The 21,524-nt window shown below is 34.9% G+C and overlaps 2 protein-coding genes across 2 annotated transcripts; both read left to right on the forward strand.

Annotated features, from left to right (window-relative positions):
* The first annotated feature begins 585 nt into the window (after positions 1 to 585).
* Positions 586 to 3,880, forward strand: LOC138304828 (translocon-associated protein subunit delta-like). The gene is made up of 6 exons (XM_069245149.1): positions 586 to 707; positions 2,207 to 2,325; positions 2,477 to 2,551; positions 2,924 to 3,013; positions 3,278 to 3,343; positions 3,711 to 3,880. The coding sequence occupies exons 1-6, from the start codon at positions 644 to 646 to the stop codon at positions 3,810 to 3,812; spliced, it is 516 nt and encodes a 171-aa protein (XP_069101250.1). The 5' UTR covers positions 586 to 643; the 3' UTR covers positions 3,813 to 3,880.
* A 3,548-nt stretch (positions 3,881 to 7,428) lies between these two features.
* On the forward strand, positions 7,429 to 21,251 carry LOC138304830 (guanine nucleotide-binding protein-like 3 homolog). The gene is made up of 17 exons (XM_069245150.1): positions 7,429 to 7,557; positions 8,016 to 8,068; positions 8,873 to 8,927; positions 9,235 to 9,317; positions 9,905 to 10,033; positions 10,912 to 10,992; positions 11,447 to 11,582; positions 12,066 to 12,169; positions 13,077 to 13,221; positions 14,512 to 14,599; positions 14,953 to 15,064; positions 15,401 to 15,466; positions 15,781 to 15,923; positions 16,440 to 16,576; positions 20,056 to 20,258; positions 20,512 to 20,755; positions 21,073 to 21,251. Exons 1-17 carry the CDS (start codon positions 7,539 to 7,541, stop codon positions 21,132 to 21,134), a joined length of 1,860 nt encoding a protein of 619 aa, XP_069101251.1. The 5' UTR covers positions 7,429 to 7,538; the 3' UTR covers positions 21,135 to 21,251.
* Positions 21,252 to 21,524: the final 273 nt, after the last annotated feature.

Genomic DNA, 21,524 nt, shown 5'->3' on the forward strand with positions numbered 1-21,524 from the left:
CATTAATTATTATTCAAATGATGAGTATCTTTTATGTTCTGTCGGCGGTGGAGCATCTTTACCGTAAAAATATTGATCCATTAAGATGCGATATGTTTTTTACCATGGGGATATTAGGGGGTTATGACAGATCATTCATGTATGGCAAAAAAATACTGTATGTCTGTTTAGGGTTGCATAGGCAAAAAAAATAGTGTCGGAAGGATTTTTTTTAGTGTACACTAAAATAATGGCCGGAACCGGAGTCTGAGATCGAAATCCCGACTTTTGTTTGAAAAGGGGGGGGGGGGGGGGATTTAGGGTCGGAGTAAAACGTTAAGGTCGGGCGGGTAACCCTTAACAGACATTTTTTTTTAGGCGTAATGTACAAAATGTACATGTATGTAATTTTATTTTATTGATTTTATCCTTTTTATGGCGTCTCACGAAACATGTACATGTATATTCGGCATTTCCATGCGTAGATGAAAAATATGTATCTGTGAAAATCATCTTCATAATATGCAGGTCCAAATATGTTATTCTTTTCGATTTATATGTCCCTCTGGCAGCAGGGGGCGTGTCCCATTACGGTTTGTAGTTTTATGAGAGTTATCTCTCCTTTATAAGGTGCACTTCCGCTTTTCTTTCCGACCCGGCAAAAATGGCGACTACCAGTAGCTTTGTTGTTCTCTGCTGCCTGTTTGTTCTCCCACTGTGTATATTAGGTAAATATATATCTACATTGTGATAATTTATTTCAAAAGTGTTTTCCAATTGTATTCCAGTTTTGTTTTTCCACGCCGTTAACCTTTGATGGTCAAACTTGATATTTGACCGTCGGCTTTGTGTGTTGACGTGGCACAGTGGTTTCTGTAAACTAGATGTGCGATCGATGGAAATAATTAGGCTATTAGCAATTGATAAAGTATACTTCTACTTTTTGTTCGTTTAAAACAAAAAGTTAGAATTGGTCGCGATATGATCGTAGCATGTGATGATGTTATGATTGGATATTATAATGGTCAAAATAAGTCAGGGCTACAATCTGTAACGATTGAAAAAATGTCACACAGAGATTATCATTTTTTTCCTGTTGGTCTTATTGTTAATGTTATGTTGAAGAAAGTGAAGTTTGTTTTGCTGTTGATAGATTTATCTTAGGCCTACAATGTATTGGAATGTTCAGTTTTGACATGTTGAGCACAACCTACTCCTACAGTGTATGAGATCTTATTCCACCTGATTACATTGGGTGGATGCAATATTAAAAAGTATCTCGTCGTGTTAACCTCTAACATTGTTGGAATAGGCACAACCCTACATACAAATGTATGGGTACATGCATGTAACAGGCCTGCATTTGAGTTACAGTACCCATTGGAGTAATTAAGTTATCCAAATGCAGGATTCTGTTGAAAAAGTTGTTTCAAACATTTTTATCCAAAAAAGGCGTTTACATATTTTTAACATAACACAATTACTTACATAACTTACTTTGTATATTATTAATCAAAATTGGACAAAGTTCATTGTTACAGTTTTGGTAAAATTCATAGAAAAAATTACCTCAATTGCTTACTATAGGGCTAAAATACAATACGTTTAAAACTCATTCAACCATGACATTTGCAGTTTTTGTTCTAAATTTGCACTAAATTTCCCTGATGGCTATACACTGTAGTCAAAGGAGACTTGAGAACACCTAAATTGTCATCTTACAACAAAGCGAGACAACAGAATTAAATAGTTCATATGCTAAAATATCTTTGATCAGTTGTAAAGCATTCTAGTATTGAGTAAAAATTATGCTCCCTTTTCGGATAACATTTTTAAAAACTACTCCTGTGTTTCATTCCACAGAATCCTTCATTTGGGCAACTAACTAAATTATTTCTCAAATGGGTAACAGTTACCCATATGCAGGGTTATGCTCATGCCCAACCCATTTAATTTTAAATAATAAAAAAACAAACTTGTATTGAACTTATCAAGCCTACATTAATACATATAAGTTTCTGTTAGTTCGTTCAGAACAGGGATATACTTTTTATTTTTCTAGTTCTGCTATCTATTACTGACGTCTCAAGGTCAAGGACTACAATGGTTATGTCGCAGATGTCCAATGATTATTGTTGAGAGGAGTAACAATTAACAAACCATTTATGGTACATGTACCAGTATGGTGGGATTGAATTATTAATTGAACGATTGGTATGAATTACAGGAGACACCTGCTTGGCACCTGATGTAAAGACACAGAGCTATACAACGACAGAGGCAGTCACCTCTACAGAAACTGTTTTCATCGTTGAATTTACATTGAAATGCAAGAACAGTGTATCGGTGAGTTTTCAACTCCTATTTCTTAAAATAGCTCTCTATACCTTGCTATGAATTGAATTACCATAAAACAGTTGTTTAGGCAAATAAAGAAATACTAGTATTAAAATTGAAGACATTTATGTTAATTGTTTGCATTTTTCTATCGTTCCAGAATATGAATCTATATGCTGATATTCAGGGAAAAACTATTCCTGTGACCAGGGCAGTCACTGGAGATAAATATCAGGTATAATATTCTAATACTATTTCTATCATTTCTATATACTGATGTTCTTTGTTAGAGTTGTAAAAGTTAATTGGATAAAATGAAAAATATGAAAATTCGATCTTTTTCTAAATAAAATATTAATGTTTGTTTTGGCACTAACTGGAGATAATCATCAGGTTAAATCAAATTAAAAAAAAATAGAAATAGAAAAATAGAATACAAATCTATTCTGTTTTGACAAATTTGAGAATCTGTGCAATGTTTGTTTCATTTCTATTGTAATATATAAGCTGCCTGTAGATGCAAACTTTAAATATCCTTATCTTAGTAATACCACAGGAATTCTCAGTGACTGTTTTGAGTTAATCTATATTGGTCTGATGTTTACAGGTCAGTTTCAGTGATGAACACACCAAACTGCCATCAGGCTCCTACGACATCAGACTTTATGATGAGGAAGGATTTGCAACTCTAAGAAAGGTACACTAATGCAAAATTGGATCAAAGTACATGGTATTAAATGTATTTTTGAAGCAAAGTATTATAGATACACTTTAAAGCAGTATTTTATAATGACGTATAGAAAAAATAAAATGATTGTTTCTGCATTTTCATGCTACTTCTCCCACTTGAGATTTAGAATTATTTTACCAATTTATTAAAACGTTTAGGTAAATACACAAAAAACCTGTTGTTTGCCTCATCAATATACTGTACATTAATTTTGGATATATTTTGACACAGGCTCAGAGAAGTGGTGAGGGTGCCGACGCTGTTAAGCCTGTATATACCATCAACTTGAACCATCCTGTGAGTAAAGGGACACTACTCTAAAAAGATACAAAGTTATATCTGTATAGTTATATCTCAATGTACCAGTGAGACATGTCATATGATAGAGCTCAACGTTCAACATGTTGCTAAAATTTATGCTAAATGTTTCTTAACAAGCTTTCTGATGATTAAAAATAAATTGAAAATAAATTTTCTGTTTTAGAAAGGGTAAGTTAATCTGACATTAACATAACAAAAAATACAAGTTCAAATATATAATAATAATTAAACAGCAAAAATGAATGGGTTTTTTCTAAGATATGAACTTTTTATGTTGGTTTGCTGTTGAATAACTTTATTGAAATAAGCATTCAATTAAAGAAATTCCTTTGTTTTTCTACAGGGTGTGTGGAAAGGCCCCTTCCTACAGAGCGAGTTTGTTGCTGCCACTGTAGCTGTGTTTGTATGGTACTTAGCATACAATGCACGCAGCCAGCTACAGTAACTCATTTAGTGTTGTTTATTTTATACAAATTCCATTAATATTATTTTCGAATAAATTTCTTTTTTTTTAATATAAGTTGTTTGAGTTGTATGTCTTGAGTCTTTGGGATATTTTATCAATCATGCCTGCTCTTATTACGACAATATTACAAATTTGACATGAAATGTATATTTTAGATATTGTGTGTAGACACAGTATATAAGTAATGCCAGACCATTGACTGCCATGCTATGAGAAGATATCCCCTAAGCAATGAGTGTATACTGTATACAGCGTATTTACTGTTTTTGGTGCCATCAACTCATCTGGATTGAGTAAAACATTTGTGCTACACAGCATTTGATGTACATTGGATGACCGTTATTTCCTTAAGGGTCACAAGTATCTGATAAAAATGGCTATGATTTGAGAAATGTGCTTATATATAAAGGGGAACCCCGTTCTACACTGATGGCATTAAATTCACACATTGGCAATGGCAACATTTTAATTAACAAGAAGCTCACTGAAGAAACCAATTATGTACTAGAGGGATGAATATATAATGAATTAAAGTAAACTCTTTAGTAGTACACAGAATGTGCAAAAACCAAGCTTGTAAATCTGTTAAAAGAAGGCGAACAAATGCAACTTGTCTTTGCCTCTTCTCCCCCTTTTTCGAAATGAAGACTTCGACTCTATATATAATGTATAAAATTTTCTAGCTATTTTTCTTCTTAAGTTTTCAAAATACGAGAAGAAAAACACATTAACCCGGGGGTACCGTTCAAGCATCGTCGATAACCCACGTTAATAAACGGAGCGTAGTGGAGTTTACAACTGGGATATAAAGGGAATTCTGTACTGTAAAGTTATATGATATTAAACAGCGTAATGAGTGTGTAAGGTGTAAATTATGTGACATTGTTAAGTATATATATCCAAGTAACCCTATAGCTGCGTTTCAATAATTTTTCGTCAACTATGGAACTGAGATTTTAATACTGAACCAGGTTAATGCATTAGCGGAAAAAAAACCGAATCGAACTTATTTTTCTTTTGTTAAGTGCTTTCTACTTCCTGCGCCACTGTCATTCAACAATTTATTTGAAAAAGAGTACAACAAATCTCAAAAGATGTTTTCTTTGGATAATTTTCATAGCTAAATATATAAAGTTTCCTATTGATCATGGCTTTCCCAATCGATAACAAACCCAAGTTGAAAGAAGCTATAGGCCGGAGAAAACCTCATGATTACCTTATGCCTCCTGGTAATCATCAGCCCGTGATTACCTCATGGCAATCGGCTTCAAACAACCATTTCTTGGTAATAGGCTTCAGTGGTAATCCTCGGTGACCGCCTTATATTCCTACGGCCCAATAGTCCGAAGGCCCATTAGTCCCAAGGCCCGTTAGTCCGAAGGCCCATTAGTCCCAAGGCCCGTTTGTCCGAAGGCCTAACAGTCCGAAAACAGATAATATAACTGGAATTTATATGCGAGCAGTACTCGAAATGAAACAAACGTTTATTACGGTTTTCGATACAAATTACACGTATGTGACTCTATAGATTTGATATGAAAAATGATAGTAATCAACGAAATGTTGCGAATTAAAAAAGAGCATAATCTTGAAATACGTAAACGTATCTGACATTAAAAAAGTATATGCATTTTATATGTACAATGCAATCGGTTTAACATCACCCCCTAAAATATCATTATGCGGACCATTTCCGTCATTATGGGTAGAATAAATAACAAGTCAAACAAAGGGGAAGGAAACGCAAAAATAAGTCGTTAAAATATGTACACAATGTACAATATAACAACGTTTACAGGTATAATAATGCTCATTTTTCGATTCGTAAGATTTGATTATATACAACATTTATTCACGGAGCAACGTTAATCCTAATGCAATCAAATTACAGTGTACATAAGGCTTACAATCGAACATCTTAAAGCTTGTATGTTCGTAACATAATTTATAGAACGCATGCTTGTGAGATATATCATAAAATATAACATATCAACTTTTTTATTATTATCTTTTTATATTTTGATGAAATTTTTGTAAATTGTCAGATCAGCAGTGCAGAAAATGTTTTCGTGAAAATACAACTATACGTTAATTTTAACAACTATATAACTTACAATATTTACTGATTTTCGGACTAACGGGCCTTCGGACTATTGGGCCTTCGGACTAAAGGGCCCTCGGACTATTGGAACTTCGGACTATTAGGCCGTAGGGATATAAGGGTGTAATCCTTTCGATTACGTTATTTCTCAATTGGTCATAAAGTGGAAAGGAACATGGGAAAGCCCCCTATAGTTTCGTTTTAGAAACAGTTTTGTTTGAGCTCAACAAGGGACCATATGTGCGAAGACATTGTGCATAAAAAAAATCCCAGCAACATAAATAAATATATTATCAGTATATAATATTCTTCTATTATAATAACTGAATATTTATTTTTATGTTACCTACGGTTTTGTATTGGAAACTATTCATATTTTTCTCTAGATTCATATAAAGTTACGGGCCAAGGGATCTGAGAAGTAGTTACAGATTACATAATCATGGACCCACCAGAGTGCCCTAAGACCATTTCGTAGTACCATGTAGAACAGGATTTTTATCGGTTTTTTTTATCTAGACTTCTAAAACGTCTAATTTTATGGTCTTAGGACACTCTGGTGGGTCCATGATTATATAATCTGTAACTAATTCTCAGATTCCTATGGTTACGGGGCCATTTTTCATGAGTTTGATGACATTCAGCTACAATTAATTAACTATTTTCCATGTTGATTTCACAGGACAATTTAAAAATATAACAGTTGGCAACCAAGAACTGTAAGTCATTCTATTTCTTAGCCCTTTTTCCAGGCTCTCGGATAGATATATTTGGCAAAATGTCATCAATGCCTCCTAAAGCTACCATGGAAGATATGTAGCGAAAAATGTTTTGTGCTAATTCAAAATTTAAAATAAATGTGTTTTGAACATGAATGAAAAAAATTCAATATGACGATTTTAGCATATGAAATTTTACGTAGCTGGCCTACTTGAAAACTTGATATATAAATAGAATTTACAGTTTTCGGTCAGTCTGGGCAAGGACATATATAAGAGAAGGATATATGTCACACCGGGTTTCGGGCATGTGCACTGACCTTGACGTTGTGCTACGACTGATTTTCCTTTTATATGTAGCATGGGGGTGCGAGGGCTACCGTCTTATTTCTGAAGCATGCTGTCATTACATGAGCTGTCGTTTGTTTTTAACGAAAATTTAAGATATTTCTTCTAAATCTTCAGTCCTTAAAGCAGTTCTAAACGTTGTGAAATTTCATTAACTTTACGTTAATGTTTCGTTTGACTCGCTAAGACAAGTATTTCTTGAGAAAATGATTTTTATTACCGGTTCATAGGCGTTTCCCTTGGTGTTTTGTAGTGAAAAGAGACAGTGACGAATCCTTCTCGCGTATAAATCCTTAGTCTGGGTTATATCCAAACCACAATCATATCAAAAATCCATCGATTTATTTGTAAATTGTTATTCTTACACATAAAATATCAAATTAAAAATATATTCAATCCAATTCACACGTGTAGCGTTCAGTTAGATAAGGTCCCATTCCGGAACTTTATTTCCGGTTTCGACTTGAAATTTACCCTACAAAGTACAACTTCCTGTAAAGTTCACGTGGTGGTTGTGAAAAACAGGAAAAAACTACGATGGCAAACTTATATATGAGTAAGTAATATACCTTCTAGTTTATTGATAACTTTTGTATATTTACCATTGTTTATGACCAATATATGTACAATGCAAATTATCATCTCGGGTCTATCGATTTCCCTAGCTATTCCAGATGTGCAGCAGACATGAATAACTTGTCATGATCAACATCAAACAGTCAAAATGTACGATCATACTCACATGTGTATTTGACTTCGTATTGATTAACTTAGCACTAGATCTCTAATTGCAAATAAAATTCATTGTATTACCTTTATATGCTGTATTCACGCCATATTGATAATATCCTATCTTACTTTCTATTTGTAGAAAGACTGACAAAGTCCTCAAAACATTCTGTAAAATAGTGTAATAATATATCATATATTTAGAGATTATCTTCTGTTGTCATTAATGAATTCAATTGCAAATACTACATTGTAATAAATAATTTGATGTTTTTTTTTGCTCAGGAAAAGCAAGTAAGAGGCAGTCTGCCAGACATAGATACAAAGTGGAGAAGAAGGTAATATTGATCAGGAGCTGTTTGTTGGTCATAGATACTAGAGGGGGTTGTATAAAGTTGTATGTTATGCAATGGCACATATCTATCATTCATGTTGAAATGTCTCGAGAAGGAATTCCGATATGGATCAGATTACTTTTCAGGGGAGTAGATGATGTATTTTACTAGATTAATTTGCTAATCAAATATTTATGGCATTTTCACAATACAAATATTGCAACATTCAGGTAATTATAATTAAGAGGACTTGTAATATAAAAAAATGATGAGAAAGCATGATCTACGATATAAAAAGTTTGTGCTTTTCTTATTATGTGAAGGAGTTCTCCAGGTTGTCAGAACTGAACAAAGGGTTCAAATACCAGTCTGGCTGCTAGATTTGTTCCTTTCTGTTGTAAACTTTATGCCCAATTAAAATACCCACGGTAGTGGTGTAAGGGTCTCTTATGTCTTTTAGGGTGATAACTTTGAAAAAGGAGAGAGGAGTGTAACAGAATCGACTGGGTCGATTATTGGTAACCAAGCCTAGGTAGCTCTGAATTATGCAGTCAGTAAAACATTTGGCTAGTTTTTGGAGGTCTTGGGTTTGAATCCCGGTATGGCTGCTACATTTCCTCCTCTCCTGTTACAAAAGCATCTGCTACTATATATGAAGCACTGACTTAAAGCTTGTTAAAAACATTTGAAATCATTTTATTTTTGTACTTTTTAGATATTATAGTTTTATATTTTTGATGGAGAAATCTACAAATGTAAAATATATGAGTAATGATGATGTTAACAGTTTATGTTTTCCTATTCAAGGTCAGACAACACAAGAAGAAAGTCAAGAAAATGGAAAAGAAAAACAGTAGCAAAAGTATGACAGATTTTCAATATATTACATTAGATATTTTTTTTTCTCTTTTAACAATTTGAAAAAATGAAAATGCAGTGTAACAAGTGATTGATAATTATTGAGATACAATAATCAAGATTTTTTTCTTTGTTCAAACTCTGAAATGCTATCTTATTCAAATATATTTATATCTTAGTGTTGATGGTTTTAAACATACTTGAAATCATAATAAAATGTCTACTGTAATTGAAATAAGTTGTAATTTCATTCATATTGCAAGCACAATGATCAAATAACTTTGAAATGCATGTGAATGTTTTTATTTCAGAACTGAAAAAGGACCCAGGAATTCCAAACAGTTTGCCATTTAAAGAAAGTATTTTAAAGGAAGCACAAGAGAGAAAACAAAGGGTATGATTTAAAAAAAAAACAACCTGTGATACTTAAAAAAAATCTTAAATCACATTCCACTTTTAAAAATATTCCTAAATCACATTCCAATATATTAAAAGAAGGGATCTGTTTTTGATAAGTCTACATGCGCATTCATATAAAGTGTGTGTTATTTATGGAAATTGTTGGATAGGCTCTATGACACTGTAAGACATTTACAATAAAAATAAAAGGGACTCTCTAAAATGTATTGCAGAATAATTACATGGCACAAGCTATATTTCAATAGGGTCTTGTTTATGGAAGGCCTTTGTCAAGTCATCTAGCAATAGGATAAATATCTACCTGGTAATAATCTAATCATAATGATCATCTGTAATTCTAAGCTACATTTCTCATTAGGTAAATCAAAACCTTAAAAACGTTATAGTGCAGTTACAAATTGTAGGTTGCATGGACACAAAGTTCTCCTTATACTGTATGTCTTATGGATAAACATATCATACATAAAGTAAAAAGTAAATTATTAAACATGTTTAAGATGCTCTGCATGCATAAAGTATTTCTATAAATATGCTATTGATCTTTTTCTTGCATTGTTTAAGTTGGAAGAAGAACAACAAAAACGAAAACAAAAGCGGAAAAAGGACAAAGAAAGAAATCTAGCAAAGAAGAGGAACTTAGAAGGCATTTTGAAAGATGCACAAAAGAGAGGTGGAGAGTTTGAGAAAAAGGTAAAATATGTTGTACACAATACCTGGCGTTTATGATACATCCAGAAACATATATACATAGAGATTGGCAACTCCTCCATTTTTACGACCGGCAGATGTACCGCTGTATGTGCTTAGGGGTTTGAAGATACATATGTAAACTCTTAAAAATTTAATATAGAAGAATAACTTTGATATGTTGTAAAAGTTCAGTAATTTTCAGATGGTTTGAGTACAATTTTGGATAGAAAAAATAATATTTTAACTTATTTATTAATAAAACAAAACACACGGTTTCGAATGCCTGATTTTCGAAAAACCAGGTAAAATTGCTTATTTTCATGCTTTCAAAAATCATATTAAATATCATCAATCGGGAAAACTGATCACATCAAACCATGATATAATGTTTAAACTTTGTGTTGATGCAAAAAGAGCATGTTTAAAAGAATACATTTAAAAGAATTTAGCCAAGGCAAAATGCATATAAACCGGAGGTCCTCTGCCTGTCAACAAAGACAAAGAAGGAGTTTCCAATCTCTATGAATACATGTTTCTGATTCTGAAATTCTGCATAGATTGAAGATCATGGGTTTGAACTGGGAGTTGCTGTTTTTTTGGTTCAAAGTTAGCACAGTTAAAACCTTTCAGGCTTTCACTACACTACATTTGAGTATCCTTACAGTTATTAATGATTACCTTGATACTTTCTATCTCTTTAATTTCAGCGTAACAGGTTTGGCTTTATTTTGGTTTAGATATTGCAACATTTTTCACTGCTTAATGTGTGAATATATTATTGTCCTAAACATATAAATATGTTAATAACAATTAAAGCATATTACATGTATAATTGAAAGAGGCCACGTATACAAAACCTGCGCACCTACTTATTACAGAAAACAGCAACCACAGATGGCAAAGCGTCCGGTAGAGGTGTGGAGACGTCACTGAAGGCATTCTATAAAGAATTCAGAAAGGTAATGTTAGAACAATAAGTTTTAAGATCTATAGCGAGATTCTCCTAACTATTAACCAAAATACTTTAATTAATGGTTTTGATTTTCATATAAGTTCTGATAAGTCGTTTAAAACCTGAAGTGTAAGTTGATATTGATATTAATTGATATAGGTAGTGATGCTGCCTATGTGGTAATGCAAGTGTTGGATGCACAGGACAATCATTATCTGTTTATAATAATTATATGATACACCATCTCCATAGTTTACATCCAAGAAGTGTAAAGAATTATTGTGATAAGATCATTCTGGCCTAAATGCATTACGGCTAGTATTCACAAGATTACAATACGTACCTGTTATAATAATGTTTCCTGACTTGTATTGATTTTGATTTAAGTTTTATAATATTTCATATCTGACCTTTATTTATAAGTCAGTATTGATGTAATGTGACGGTTTCCTGCCCTAAAGGTGGTGGATGCAGCCGATGTGGTCCTGGAGGTATTGGATGCCCGGGACCCGTTAGGGAGTAGGTGTGCTCAGATGGAGGAGGCCATCATCAGCAGCGGGGTCAACAAACGTCTGGTTCTAGTTCTCAATAAAATAGGTATTAAAATACAATCTCCTTTCTTTCATAAATGATATGGTATACTGTATATAGATGGTAATTTATGCCAAGACGATGTTTTGTTGATTTCAGGGCACGTTGCTTTGATCACAAAAATTTGATTTGTCAAATATTGAGGAATTCTGTATTTACAAATTACAGAGTTATCTGCCCTTTCTGATAGGTATTTATTGTGATGCTGGTGATTGTGAGCGACGAATTTCATACTTTTTAAAGAAACCGACATGACTTGTACTCACAAAATAATGACGTCACATTGAATACCTACCCGCAAGGGAGGTAAACCTGTAATATGCAATGAGGGAATAGATGAATGATATGTTCACCTTTCTAGCTAAGTCCCAAAATTATAATTCGTCAAAATTTTCACAAAATCAACAATGACCAATCAATATGTTCACCAAAATCATCCCTGTAAATAATGTCCATGACTATTTTGACCATATTTGGGTTTTGTTCTAGATCTTGTTCCTCGTGAGAATGTGGAGGCATGGTTGACACACTTAAGAAATGAGTTCCCAACTGTAGCTTTCAAGGCTTCTACACAGACTCAGACAGATAACTTGGTAAGTCTTAGAATACTGATGTTTGCTCAGACAGATAACTTGGTAAGTCTTAGAATACTGATGTTTGCTCAGACAGATAACTTGGTATGTCTTAGAATACTGATGTTTGCTCAGACAGATAACTTGGTATGTCTTAGAATACTGATGTTTGCTCAGACAGATAACTTGGTATGCCTTAGAATACTGATGTTTGCTCAGACAGATAACTTTGTAAGTCTTAGAATACTGATGTTTGCTCAGACAGATAACTTGGTAAGTCTTAGAATACTGATGTTTGCTCAGATAGATAACTTGGTAAGTCTTAGAATACTGATGTTTGCTCAGACAGATAACTTGGTATGTCTTAGAATACTGATGTTTGCTCAGACAGATAACTTGGTATGTCTTAGAATACTGATGTTTGCTCAGACAGATAACTTGGTAAGTCTTAGAATACTGATGTTTGCTCAGATAGATAACTTGGTAAGTCTTAGAATACTGATTTGCTCAGATAGATAACTTGGTAAGTCTTAGAATACTGATGTTTGCTCAGACAGATAACTTGGTAAGTCTTAGAATACTGATGTTTGCTCAGACAGATAACTTGGTAGTCTTAGAATACTGATGTTTGCTCAGACAGATAACTTGGTAAGTCTTAGAATACTGATGTTTGCTCAGATAGATAACTTGGTATGTCTTAGAATACTGATGTTTGCTCAGACAGAGAATGGTTTCTTATTCTTTTTCAAAAAACCCAGAAAAATTTTAATTTGAAAGACTTGAAAATTTAGAAACTATCAACTGAATTTTTGACATTTAGTTGGAGAAATCATATGGTATACCTTGAAACGAGGTATGATTATTAAATAGCAGTAACTTGCAACTATTTTCAGTTGCTCATAACAGTTAAAACTTCTGTAAATTTTAGAGTCAGAAGAAGGTAACGTTGGCCACGGTGAGTGATGATGTTCTGAAGTCGAGTCACTGTATTGGAGCGGAAATCCTGATGAAACTGCTGGGGAACTACTGTCGCAGTAAAGACATTAAGACAGCCATACGAGTAGGGGTGGTCGGTAAGTCTGACTGTAGAGATCTTGTTCAGACGTCTCTTAGATTTAAACTTAGCTCTATATAAAGATAATAATAGTGTAAATTTACTCTTATTAGAATTATAATAGTTACCCATTATTTATTTTATTGTTTTAACCTTGTTGACAGAATTCTTTCAAATTCTTTATGTATTTTGGTTACAAGGTGTTGAAAGATTTCTTGATCTTTGTTCTACTTAATGAATGGCTTTTAATGAATATCCTGAAATATGTCTTATACATGTAGGATTACTTGGTTGTAATAATAGTAACATAAACTTGTGGTTTCACCATATTTTATTTATTAGCCCACAATCATCAGATGGTGGGCTATTCAAATCGCCCTGCGTCCGTGGTCTGTCGTCCGTCGTACGCTGTCCGTCGTCCGTCCGTAAACAATGCTTGTTATCACTATTTCTTAAAAACTACTGCAGGGATTTTGTTCAAACTTCACATGGAGGGTCCCCTTGGTCCATATTTGTGCCATACAGATTTTGTGGCTGATCGGAAAAACAAGATGGCCGCCAGACAGCCATCTTTGATTTTGGCAGTTGAAGTTTGTTATCGATATTTCTTGAGAACTGCTGAAGGGATTTTGTTCAACCTTCACATGGAGGTTACCCTTGGTCCCTAGTTGTGCCATACAGATTTTGAGGCTGATAGGAAAAATAAGATGGCCGCCAGGCGGCCATCTTGGATTTTGATAGTTAAGGTTTGATATCCCTATTTCTCAAAAAGTGCTGAAGGGATCTTTCTCAAATTTAATATGTAGGTTCCCCTAGGGCCCTAGTTGTGCATATTGTAGTTTTGAACAATCGGTGAACAAATTGGCCACCAGGCCGCCATCTTGGATTTTGATAGTTAAAGTTTGTTATCGCTATTTCTCAGATAGTACTGAAGGGATCTGTCTCAAATTTCACATGTAGGTTCCCCTAGGGCCCTAGTTGTGCATATTGTGATTTGGGACCGATTGATCAACAAGATGGCCGCCAAGTGGTCATCTTGGATTTCGATAGTTGAAGTGTCTTACCGCTATTTCTCAAAAGGTACTGAAACGATCTGTCTCAAATTTTATCTGTAGTATGTTTGAAAAAGTTTAAAAAGTAGAGAAAAGATCCATCTTTCCTTTGTCAGATATATATCATTCTTTGGTGGGCGCCAAGATCCCTCTGGGATCTCTTGTTTTGATACAAGATGCCATTATGCCCAACATCATAGGGAAATTAATATACTATGTAATGTATGTGGATGACTGAAAGTGATATTTTTACTCAGGTTTCCCTAACACTGGAAAGAGCAGTATCATCAACAGTCTGAAGAGATGTAAGGCCTGTAATGTTGGATCACAACCAGGAATAACAAGGTAACTCGCCCAAAATCACAGGAATCGTGGGTAGGTAGGGATTATCAAACTGTGTCAGGTCTAGTGAACATATAGAAGAACCTCCATCAACTATTATGGAATTCTGGTGATGTAGTCGTATACAATACCATGCCTGTTTGTTAACGGTTTGATAAAAACAAACAATAATAATAAAAATTAAAATCAGAAGAAGTGATGGTTGGCACTTCAAAATGGGATGCAATATTTTCCTTCAAACCATTTATAGATAGAATTTGATGCAAATGGTAGTGATCTAGAATTGTTTGGATGTCTATGCTAGTGTACTACCTAACAGTAGTTACAGGTAAACAGTTATCTCCCTTTGTCCACAGAGCCATGCAGGAGGTACAGTTAGACAAACACATCAAGCTGCTTGACAGCCCGGGGGTTGTCATGGCGACAGGGGCCAGTGATATGTCTGTGATATTGAGGAATTGTGTTAAGGTGAGAAACTTTCTACACAGATCCTTAAGGTGCTTTGATTTCCAAATGTCAATTTTAAATGGGCAAGAACTACTTTTGTTAATTTTTGTTAGCTCATACCGTACCATGGCGCCTGGTGTTTGGCATCTGTCGTTCAGTGTATGTGTTTGTGATCTCCATGAATTATGAGTTTTTATCATATTTACTGAATTAAGTGAGAGACACAGACCTTCTGGACTATTTCATCATATAATTTGATTCAAATGTTTAAACCTAATTGTATATTTCAAATGAAAAAAAACAACAACTTCGTAATCATGTTGGACTATTAAGATTTATATTAATTTTATGTTACAGTTGGAGACTTTAGAGGATCCTGTTGGACCAGTAGAAGCTATACTAAAACGGTGTTCTAAAGAACAGGTTGGTTTGTGTGTTTGTTTGGTTTATCTGTGTACAAAACAGGGCTGTCAAGCTGTGTTAAGTACACACAAAAATTATCAGTATTAAACACTAAGCCATTGATTCAGATTTCCTGGTCACAGATGATCATTCCAGTCAAACTCAGCTATACAATGATATATTGACCAATGCCAGATACTCTAAATGCATTCATAAATCTTGTGTGATCTCCTAATCTCCTAAAATAAAGTACTGTATGGCGTTGACAATGACTGTCATAAAAGGTTATAGTCTTGTTATAAGGGTATTTACAGTCTGATGTTTCCTTGTTCCAGTTGATGCTCCACTACAGAGTACCAGACTACAGTAATACTAACGACTTCTTAGCTTTATTGGCTAAACGATTTGGGAAATTGAAGAAAGGAGGGATACCTGACGTAGGAAAAGCTGCTAAAACAGTGTTACATGACTGGACATGGTGAGTCACTCTCGGAGTCTAATGCATATTACACAATTCTATTGTAATCTTTATTATGATCTTTTAGATAAAATACCTGTTATGGATATGTCTGTGAATTGTGAAAGAGAAAAAATAACTTCATTATTTTGTTTGTTAGTAGTGTAGGCCTTTCTTTTGCTGAACATAGATTTACATTAAATGTAAACATTGAAAATTGTGCGAGAGGAAAGGACAATGTATGATTTTGGCCCGTTTTGGCCCACAGATTCATCATGTTTTCAAAATGGTAACTTTGTATTTAAATTGTCGGATTTGAAATATTAAATACATTTCCGATTTCATTGTAATTTAATTTACTGGACCAGGAGAAAAAGAGCCTTTATGGTCAGAACAATATAGTATAGTTTTATCAGCTTTTTACAAGAGGAAAGAACCCATTAGCATAAAAAGAATAGACATTCCTATCTGTGATAAAAGTTATGTGTGTTCCAAAATAAAATTAAACTAACGAAAGTGTGCCTTTATATGATACAGTGGGAGGATCACATACTACACCCAGCCTCCGGAGCAGCACTCCCTACCTACACACGTCAGTGCTGCCTTTGTTACAGAGATGGGCAAGGAATTCTGTCTGGACGATATACTGGACCAGGAGAAAAAGAGCCTTCAGGGTAAGTACAATATAGTATAGTTACATCAGCTTGTTAAAAAAGCAGATTACTGAATAAGAGGAAAGAACCTGCAGCATAAAAGGAATAAAAATTCCTGATAAAAGTTGTTTGTGATCCGAATTTAAATTTTGGATTCATAGTATACCTAAAATTCTTAGTCTGAACTCATTTGGTATTTTCATTTATTTTAATGGAGATACCTTCTTTTGAAATATGATTTTTAGGTCATCTATTCTAATCGCCTTTTGTCCGTCGTATAGGATACCTATAATTCTTAGTCTGAACTCATTTGGTGCTTTCATTTATTTTAAAATACTTTTGAAATATGATTTTTAGGTCATCTGACCCAAAGGGTCAGGATGACCTATTGTCATCATGCACCGTCCGTAAACTTTTCATTCAAACGACTTCTTCTCAATAACCAGAAGGCCCAGGGTACTCATATTTGGCCTGTAGGTTGCTGGGATGAAGGGCTACCAAGTTTGTTCAAATGAATGACCTTGACCTTCATTCAAGGTCACAGGGGTCAAATAGACTAAAATCTTTAAACGACTTCTTCTCGAGAACCAGAAGGCCCAGGGTTCTGATATTCAGCCTGTAGGATGCTGGGGTGAAGGGCTACCAAGTTTGTTCAAATAAATGACCTTGACCTTCATTCAAGGTCACAGGGTCAAATAGGCTAAAATCCTTTAAACAACTTCTTCTCAAGAACCAGAAGGCCTAGGGTACTGATTTTGGGCCTGTAGGATGCTGGGATGAAGGGCTACCAAGTTTGTTCAAATAAATGACCTTGACCTTCATTCAAGGTCACAGGGGTCAAATAGGCTAAAATCTTTAAACGACTTCTTCTCGAGAACCAGAAGGCCCAGGGTTCTGATATTCAGCCTGTAGGATGCTGGGGTGAAGGGCTACCAAGTTTGTTTCAAATAAATGACCTTGACCTTCATTCAAGGTCACAGGGGTCAAATAGGCTAAAATCCTTTAAACAACTTCTTCTCAAGAACCAGAAGGCCTAGGGTACTGATTTTGGGCCTGTAGGATGCTGGGATGAAGGGCTACCAAGTTTGTTCAAATAAATGACCTTGACCCTTCATTCAAGGTCACAGGGGTCAAATAGGCTAAAATCCTTTAAACAACTTCTTGTGAATAACTAAGAGGCCTAGAGACCTGATTATTAGGCCTGTGGCATGCTGGGATGAAGGGCTACCAAGTTTGTTCAAATGAATGACCTTGACCTTCATTCAAGGTCAAAGGGGTCAAATAGGCTAAAATATTTAAAAGACTTCTTCTCGAGAACCAGAAGGCCCAGGGTAACTGATATTGGGCCTGTGACATGCTGGGATGAAGGGCTACCAAGTTTGTTCAAATAAATGACCTTGACCTTCATTCAGGGTCAAAGGGGTCAAAAAGGCTAAAATCTTTAAACGACTTCTTCTCAAGAAACCAGAAGGTCCAAGGTACTGATATTGGGCCTGTGACTTGCTGGGATGAAGGGCTACCAAGTTTGTTCAAATGAATGACCTTGACCTTCATTCAAGGTCAAAGGGGTCAAATAGGCTGAAATCCTTTAAACAACTTCTTGTGAATAACTAAGAGGCCTAGAGACCTGATATAAGGCCTGTAGAATGCTGGGATGAAGGGCTACCAAGTTTGTTCAAATAAATGACCTTGACCTTCTTTCAAGGTCATAGGGGTCAAATAGGCTAAAATCTTTATACGATTTCTTCTCAAGAACCAGAAGGCCTAGGGCACTGATATTGGGCCTGCAGGATGCATGGATGAAGGGCTACCAAGTCTGTTCAAATAAATGCCCTATGACCTTCATTCAAGGTCACAGGGGTCAAATAGGCTCTAAAACCCTTTAAACAAGTTCTTGTGAATAACTAAGAGGCCTAGAGACCTGATATTAGGCCTGTCGCATGCTGGGATGAAGGGCTACCAATTTTGTTCAAATGAATGACCTTGATCTTCATTCAAGGTCATAGGGGTCAAATAGGCTAAAATCTTTAAACGACTATGTTGTATTGTACTATTAGTCAGATGACCGTTAAGGCCCATGGGCCTCTTGTTAGGTCATCTATTCAAATCGCCCGTTGTCCGTCGTCCGTAGTATGTCCGTAAACAATTCATATTTTCGACTTCCTCTCCAAAACTGGTGAAGCAATTTAAAAGAAAATTTTGCACAAACATTCTAAGGCATAAGGCCAATAAAAATTGTGAATTATATGGTCCCGACCCCCCAAGGGACTGTGGAAGGGGGCCAATAGGGGTAAAATTGACTAACATTTCAAAAATCTTCTCAGAGATGTGGTAGAATCAAATACTCTTAATAGATAGAAAGGTCTTAAGGTCCTTTACAAAGCTTGTGAATTATATGACCCTGGGGTCTCTAGTTTCCCCGTGGGGAGGGGGTTAGTTTACTATAGTTTATATAGTGAAAACACATTTTAGAGCATTATTTGGTCATTTGTAATAGGAAATGAGTCAAATGTTGTCAGAAATATCAGTATGATATGGCCATTGAATCATATTAACAAATTTTCCATGACTGACCCCCAGGAGCCTTAGGGATGGGGTCAAAATGGGTCAAAAAAATTAAAAAATCTTCTTCTGAATCACATCTTCTTCTGGCAATGGTAGAATCAAATCAAATACACTGTACTTCTCATGGATGGAAAGGTCTAAAGGTCCTTTACAAAAATTAGGATTATTAGCCTGAGATAACATTTTAACATCAAATCCATATAGGTCCTGGCCGACCCCTTGGGGCAGATTAGAGGGGCGGGGCCAAAAGAGGTCAAATAGGCTAAAACTTCAAAATTCTTCATCTAAAAATCTGGAAACGGTAGGATCAAATACTCTTTATAGATGGAAAGGTCTTAAGGTGATTCATAAAAATTGTGAATTATATGACCCTGGGTTCTCACATTATCCCCCAGGGAGGGGGTAAAATTTTCTTAAGAAAAACATATTTATGAACATTATTTCCTCAATTTTCATAGGAAATGAGTCAAACTTGATTGGAATTATTAGCCTGGGACATAGCATTTTAATATCCATATTGGTCTTAATAAAAAAAATATTCTTCTGAGTTCACAGGTTTGATGGAATCAAATACTCTTCATAGATTAAAAAGTCAATTTTATAAAATCACTGACCGACTTCAAGGGCCAGTATATAGTGTTCATATATCTTTGTTTCATTCTATATCCATGACCATTATGGCCCCTGAGCCTCTTGTTTAATTTTCTGAAAGTAATCGCTCAATCCAGGTGAATCACAATTAATAGAACCATTGATTCCCTTTCAACCCCTTGGATTCCCTCTCCTGACTTAACAACAACAAACTAGATTATTCACATACTGCAGTCCCACCATGTGGGCTATGAATGCCATCTGAAAGACGTTCAATGCTTAAGAATACCACATCATTTTTGATAGACTTAAAATTATTACCTATACATCTGTATGACCTGCAGGGTTAGAGTCCCGTAATCACAAACACATGTTGGTGGACTCCCTTGGGGCTGCCAAGGTCGTCATGTCCGAGGCTGATCTTGAGGCTCTCGACACACAAATGAAGGATGAGGACGAGCAGGAGGATTTTGAGTTTGACGAGGAAGAAGAGGAGGATATGGAGGACTCGGACCTCGGCGACGAGGAGGAAGATGAGGAGGATATGGTCAGTATAGTGAAGAGCACATTCACTTTTTACAGGATACTTTGATTACATGTTGGGTTTATTGTCATAATAGGTCATAATGCATTATGAATATTTTTGATTAATTGTAGAAACCTTGTGTTCTGTTGTGCCTGTATTGTCAAACTTTTTATTCTTGTGAACCTATTAATGTCATATATGTCATCTGATCTTCTTAAAGAAAACTATTCGAGACAGTTTTCCAAAAATGAAATTAAAAGCATTCATTTTTTAGATGAAACAAATGACAGTTTCAATGGATTCCAAAAAGAAAAACAAAACTCCAAAGAAGGGTCAAGGTTCAGAGCCAAAGAAAGTTGTGAGTGGATCAGCCGAAAAACACAAATTAAAAGTGAAGGCAAAGAAGTCCAAAGGCGACAAGAAAGAGGCTCAGGAGAAACTCAATAATGGATTACTTCAACTCAACAAACAAAGGAAGCAAGATTTCAAAAAAATGAAGAAACAAAGGAAAAGAGCAGGTTAGTTTGTTGATGTGTTGTCAAAGAAACCTGAACAATAAAAAATAGAGGAAACCTATACAGCATGTATTATGTTATACTTTCTGTCTCCATATGCAAAATTTCTCTAAATGTGCTCCAAATTTTTGGTTTGATATATGAATTTATTCATTACAATTGTCTCAGCTTTAGCCGTTTACACAAGCAATTGGAATCATTACATTAATTACATAATATTTCCCAAGCTGTAATGAGATGGATTCTTAAAACACTTTAAACCTTTAACCAATACCTTCAACAGTATGTGTAGAATGAATTAAGTTTTCATTATTTTACAGATAAAGTCGCTGGAGAACTATCTACAGCCATGTCAGACGCATTTAGTTTTGGTATGAACTAAGTTGGACTGCTATGATTTGTGTGATCAGCTTGGATGGTGTTCATCGTGGGGAAAGAAAGGATTGGTTTGTGAAAGGAAAGTTGTAAACTGTTATATTAAAATATTTCTTAAACTGTCGTTACTTTTCATTTCTTTGTTTCTTATGGTATGATCCGATTATTTTGTACCATGTTTTGCTGTGGAGGATATACTTGTAGCCTACATTTAATACATATCATTTATAGCTATTCGGGCAGGTGACCTTATAGCATGGTGCATCATCTGTCGTCCAGCTGTTGCCCAGCCATAAACTTTTTCCTTTTAAGGACTTGTTCTCATAAACCAAGAAGCTAAGAGACATGATATTGCACCTGTAATTTTGGGATGAAGGGTTTCCATGTGTGTTCAAAT

This window comes from Argopecten irradians, chromosome 12 (assembly GCF_041381155.1).
Source record: "Argopecten irradians isolate NY chromosome 12, Ai_NY, whole genome shotgun sequence".
Taxonomy (NCBI): Eukaryota; Metazoa; Mollusca; class Bivalvia; order Pectinida; family Pectinidae; genus Argopecten; species Argopecten irradians.

Bases quoted from the DNA above. Each gene is read 5' to 3' on its own strand.
- LOC138304830 (XM_069245150.1), top strand. The intron at 14,600-14,952 runs GTAACTCGCCCA...CTTTGTCCACAG, and splicing joins TCACAACCAGGAATAACAAG to AGCCATGCAGGAGGTACAGT. The intron at 15,467-15,780 runs GTTGGTTTGTGT...TCCTTGTTCCAG, and splicing joins AACGGTGTTCTAAAGAACAG to TTGATGCTCCACTACAGAGT.
- LOC138304828 (XM_069245149.1), top strand. From the start codon at position 644: ATGGCGACTACCAGTAGCTTTGTTGTTCTCTGCTGCCTGTTTGTTCTC. The intron at 2,326-2,476 runs GTGAGTTTTCAA...CTATCGTTCCAG, and splicing joins AATGCAAGAACAGTGTATCG to AATATGAATCTATATGCTGA. The intron at 3,014-3,277 runs GTACACTAATGC...ATTTTGACACAG, and splicing joins GATTTGCAACTCTAAGAAAG to GCTCAGAGAAGTGGTGAGGG.